This window comes from Panthera onca, chromosome B3 (genome assembly GCF_046562875.1).
Source record: "Panthera onca isolate mPanOnc1 chromosome B3, mPanOnc1 haplotype 2, whole genome shotgun sequence".
Lineage (NCBI taxonomy): Eukaryota > Metazoa > Chordata > Mammalia > Carnivora > Felidae > Panthera > Panthera onca.
Window position 1 is genome coordinate 61,956,717 of NC_138344.1, and position 5,458 is coordinate 61,962,174.

The window sequence follows — 5,458 nt, forward strand, 5'->3', positions numbered from 1 at the left end:
ACTAGAAGCTGAGCCCACTGAGACGCCATTCTGAGACCGTGGGGGGGGAATTTGCACCTGCGGATCAGGGTGGGGAGGAGCAGCCAGGGGCACACAGAGAGGGAACAAGTAGCAGCCAAGAGGGCACCCTGGCAACTCATTCCATTGTGAGCAAGACTCCTGGCAGGTCAAGTTAACAGAGAAAGCACAGATCACACCACAGTCCCAGAAGACAACAGTAACCACAATTTTGATCTCAAAATCACAGGGCCACTTAGGTCCTCCAGGCCATAGTTCTCTGCTCTCAGCACTACTCAAGTCATCACCACCCTACTCTAACCCACATGCTCCTTTAGCAGGAAGCCAGGGGTCCAGTCATGCTGTCACGAAGAGGCAGCAGCTAGAGGAAGACCTGGTGTGACCTCCAAGCCTGCTGGCCTATTTGGGGCAGCTGAGAGCAGGAGCAGGGCACCAGGTCTGTGGGAGGAACACTGCCTACAAGGCTGCCGAGTAGAGCCACATGGGCTGAATTCTGTACGACACTTAGTTGTGAATGGTGCCCGTGAGAGTGCTGTGCCCTGGTTGCTGGTCCTGTCTGCTCAGCTACCCGGAAGAGAGGGATGGAGACAAAGAGGGAGCCCCTGCCCCTCTCATGAGCCTTCCAGGGCTTTATCGTCTTACTTGCCCCAATGCCCCAACTGAAGAAAGAACCACAACGCAGCACAACACAGATAATAAGGGATCAGTTTATGGGTAACAGTATCGGTCAGACTGAGAAGGTACCAGGCCTTTAGTGAGGAGCTATAGGCCTCAACAGACAAGAAAACAGAGGGACAGGGAAACAAAGCCAGATGGCTAAAAGAGGCCCAGGCAACTGTGCCTGGGCTCCAGATCCAGTTCTGCCCTAGGAATGTGGGAGGAAGAGGAAGAGCGAGACCCGCAGGTGCCTCAGTTCTTGTAAGGCCCCCTTCTCTTCAATCCCTCCCGTCCCTTACCAGCAGGCTGGGACTTTTCACAGGTGGTATATTTCCGGGGCTAGGAACAGTTGGTCTGGGGATGGGGAGCCAGTGGCCTGGGTGGTATGGGGTTAGCAGCAGCACTGGGGGGAATCTAGTCAGGCACCGCTCAGCAGGGCCCCTATGTCCAGGGCAGGCCCCCCACCCTGCCCACTACACCAACATGGTGCAATAAATAGTTTCAAGTAATAAGTCAGTGTCAGGCAGGAGAACTGGAGACTGCTGGGATAGGCAGGGGCTTAAGGAGAGAAGCTCCCAGCCACCCACCAAGTCCTCTCAGTGAGCTCCAGCTGTATCAAGTCCACTGTGTGCCACAGGAGTAGGGATGTGGCCCCATGTCTACGTGGGCACTCCCTGCAGGGGCTCAACCCCTCAGACCAGGGCCAAAGCCTGCTCAGTGGGGCAGAAACAGGGCAGCATGGTGCCCACAGCGTCCACGATGGCTGCCAGGTGCTCATCCTGTGCCTGAGGCCCACAGAGCTGCATGAAGTCTGCCAGGCGTAGCAAGTACTCGAGGTTGTGACCAGAGAAGCCGCGACAGGCCAGGATCTGAGTTGCAATGGCCTCTTCAGGTGCAGGGCCCAGGTAACCAGGATTTTGTGGGGTGGCCACATAAGCCAATGCCTTGAGTGGTTGGTCAGGGTTATCTTGGGGGTAGAAGGTGACTTCCTTGGTATCATAGCCACCAAGCACTGCCTCCCGCACGTTCAGGTACTTCAGGGCCTCGCTCACCTGCTCACCTTGAACCTGGTATGCCACACCCCAAGTGCAGCCCTAGGAGGAAACACGGACACCGGGGTCAGTCAAAACAGCTCCTGGCTGGTCCCACCTCAGGTCTGCGCTCTATAAGGCAAGTGGGCAGAGGACTGATGAGTCATCTAGTAGCAATACATCAAGCTCATTCTCCCTTTGTTAACAAGGGCTGACAAGGTGGTCTGCCCCCAAGGCAGAAGAGGATTCCTACTCAGAGTGTGGCTTGAGAACCAGTGGTATCATCTGTACACTTAAGTCAAATGTGAGGAATTTAAGGCCCCACCCTGGTCCATTTAAATTGAAATCTGCATTTTAACAAGGTCCTCAGAGGGTTCTTGTGAAAAGCACTGAGCTAGACCACCCTTCCCCTCTGCCAGTGTGGCATCTAATCTAGCCTGCAGCCAAGGACACATAAACTCTCTTAGACCCTCCATGCTAGGCCCTATGGGGTCTCTCTCTTGACTTGGACACTTACCTCATGATCTTCAAGTAGGGTCACCACACGGCCAGGCTGAGGAGAAAGCAAAGATTTTGAAAAAGATAAGTTAGGAATCAGCTCTGCCACCGGTACTAAAGGAAACCCATATTAACACTGCTGGCCCAGGCCTCAGAGAACCCCACGCATCCAGGGGAAAGTGGAGAGAGTGATGCATGACTACAGGAGAAACAGACCCATGGCAGTGGCCCAAACTGATAAATCAGAAACATTCATCAACACTGTGATCCACAGGATCACAGATTCCAGCCATCACAGTGATCTACTGGGCACAGAAATTTAAGCCACAAAGCCCAAGCACAGGTTTATACACTTCCCCCCACCAGCACGGAGGCACCGGCTGCCCAGAGAACCCCAGGGCACTGGTGCCCACTACCCTGCCCCCAACTCCTGCATTCCCCTGAGCATAGTCAGATGCTCACCATCTTGTCGCTGCCCCGATGGAAGGTGTCTCCCTGCCAGAAGCGGCGGCTATAGCCGCGCACGAAACCCACACGGCTGTCACTGTAGGCGAAGTCGGGCCTCCACACGAGAGAGCCGTACCCGAAAATCCACAGGGCTTGGGGGTCACCGTCATCCCGGGGGTGCTGCACCGGTGACGAAGTGGGCGGCGAGGCGGGAGGGGTGTTCTGGGCTGTGGACTCCTGCTTCATGGTGCCGGGCACAGGGACGAGCCCGGCGGCCTCCGGGGCTGGTCTCCGGCGCGGGCACGGAAGGACCAACGGACGCGCACACCTGGCCTGGCACCGCTTGGTCGCTCCAGCTGCGCGGCCCCTTCGGAGGCGCCTTTTAAACCCTCCGGCCAGGCGGGCCCCCGCCCACCGCGCCAGCTGTCGCGGTGATTGGGGCGGGGCAAGTCCCCTTTTGACCAATCACCTTCGTGTTTTGCTTCCCGGTTAACCGCGCCGCCCTCTGAGTGGGTAACTGATGGACCTGCCCCAGACCCAGCTCGCCCGCTGATTGGCTCGGTTCCACCTCTGTAGCAAATCTGGCAGGAGTGATGCAACCGCGGGGGAGGTTTTCCCAGCTCCGGCATGCAGCAAGGGCACCTCGGATTGCGTCAGGCGGAGGGCAGTGGGCACCGACGCGGGCACTGGTCGTCTCTCCGGCAGCCCCTCCGTGGCCTGGGCCCTTCAGCAACCAGGACCGGCGGGTCACAGGTGGGCGTCGCCTCAGCATCCCTGCGGGTGCACCTGGTCGGGTCACTGCCCCCAGTTAGCACGGACTCATTACCAGGGCCTGTGCAGGGCACGTCCCGCAGGAGCTCTATGGGAGGCGTAAGCGCCCGTCTCTGGGGCTCCTCCGCCTGGGAGCACGTCACGTACTCTAGAGAAGCAGTTGGAGACACCTTCTGCATTCCACACAGGTGCCTCACGCGGTTGGCCCGCGTGAGCAAATGGAGAAACTGAGTCACGGGGCTGGCAAGTGGTTCTGCAGAAGCTGCGAGGCTGAGTCAGGCCGGGCGCCGGGAACTTGCGGGCCTCACGTGAGGGGTACGCCCAGGGCCAGTTGTGGAACCCTCTGAGCCCAGGTAGGCTTGGGGTGGAGCACTTGCAACCACCTATGTCACTTTGGTGGTGGTGTCCAGACCTGCGGAGAGAGGCCATAAAGACAGGCCTCTGTCCTTCTCTGCCCTGAGGCGAGAAGTTTAGTTCTGCTCAGACCTGAAACTTTTGCAACAATGATTGGGTTCATCCTTAGGCACAGAAGTTCCAGGACCTTCCGTAAGCGGCAGGCAACGCAGCCAAATTGACGCTCCCAGACGACGGTGAGCAGCTACCGGCCTTCTCTCTTGGCTGTTGGCCTCCTGACCCACGGAGGGTCTGCAGGCTGTCTGGGTTGAGCCCCCTCAGCAGGGGCAAAAGGCTGCCCCTGGGGATGTCTCTGGATGGAAAGGGGGAAGAGAGGCAGCAGCAGAACTGCCCCCCGCCCTCCCCCTCCTTTCCCCCCCACTGCAGAACAGCCTCGGGGAAACTGCTAATGAGGTCCAGGGTGAGCCCTCTGGCAGGCGAAATGGGCAATATTGCTTCTCATTATATTCTAATTAGATGTTTAAACTAAAAAGCACCTGCACACTTAAAGTAGTCATTCCAAAAGTGTATAAGATACACACAAAAGTGTGTAAGTTGCACTTCAGTGTGTAGAGTATGAAGCTAGTTCTGTAAAAGCAAAATAAGTTACACATTAATATTGGTAAAAGAAGTAGTCTGGAAGCATATACCTAAACTGTTAACAGAGCCTGTCACCAGAGAAGAACTTGCAATATTAAATGTAAATGTTTATGAAAAAGTTTGTTGGTGGTGGTAGCTGTTGTTTGTTTTGGTTTTGTCTCTTACAAGGAGCACGAATTACTTTTCCAATTGGAAAAAAAAATACAGGCAAAATGGTTGTTTCTGGTTATTTCTTTCCCTCCGTTCTCCATGTTCACTCTCCCCTCTTCTGTACCCCCCATCCTGTCCCCTTTAGTCCATATGGCCGCCTCCTTTGCTACTAGCTTCTTAAGAAGAATATCCCCACCTCCTCTACCACCTTTCAGTAGTGGGATAGGAGGCAGGAAGCTGGTACCAACATATTCCTGGAAGCATCTAAATTTGCACAAACATTGCTTTGAAACAGCAACTTAGTGATACAAATCAAAAGTCAAAATGTCCCTGACCTTTGACCCAATACTTCCACTCCAGGAAATTATTCAAAATATAGGAAAAGTCATATCCCTAAAGATTTTTCAATGCATTGTTATTTATTATAGCAAAACAAAAGAAGAGAAACTACCTAAATATCCCAAAATAGCTAAACATTTAAGTAACTTATAGGATTACTCCACGTGGTGGAGAACTACACACAAAGAGAATAACTTAAATATGTAGCAATAGATGATTAATTAAATAAATTTGATATAGACATAAAATTAAAGCTCTGTGGTCATTAAAACAGATGTATGCCTATACTTACTGACAAGGGAACTTATCTGTGATGTATAATTCAGGGAAAAAACAAGTTATAAAATAACATAATATAACTGTTTTAAACTTAAAAAGTCTATAGTGTGTATTTGCATAGAAAAAAATCCAGAAGAACACATAAAAAGTTCAGTGATTACCTCTGAGTGGTAGGACTACATGAGATTTGCACTTTCTTTTTTATGCCAATTCAGATGGTCTGGGATTGTCTAAGAGAACATAAACCACTTCCATTTAGAAAAGAAAAAGTCAAA

At 53.0% G+C, this 5,458-nt stretch overlaps 1 protein-coding gene across 1 annotated transcript; it reads right to left on the bottom strand.

Moving 5' to 3' along the window:
• Positions 1-711: 711 nt before the first annotated feature.
• On the bottom strand, positions 712-3,280 carry CHAC1 (ChaC glutathione specific gamma-glutamylcyclotransferase 1). The gene is made up of 3 exons (XM_060618907.3): positions 2,667-3,280; positions 2,224-2,259; positions 712-1,769 (listed from the first exon to the last, which is right to left on the bottom strand). The coding sequence occupies exons 1-3, from the start codon at positions 2,895-2,897 to the stop codon at positions 1,368-1,370; spliced, it is 669 nt and encodes a 222-aa protein (XP_060474890.1). The 5' UTR covers positions 2,898-3,280; the 3' UTR covers positions 712-1,367.
• Between the last annotated feature and the right edge of the window lie 2,178 nt (positions 3,281-5,458).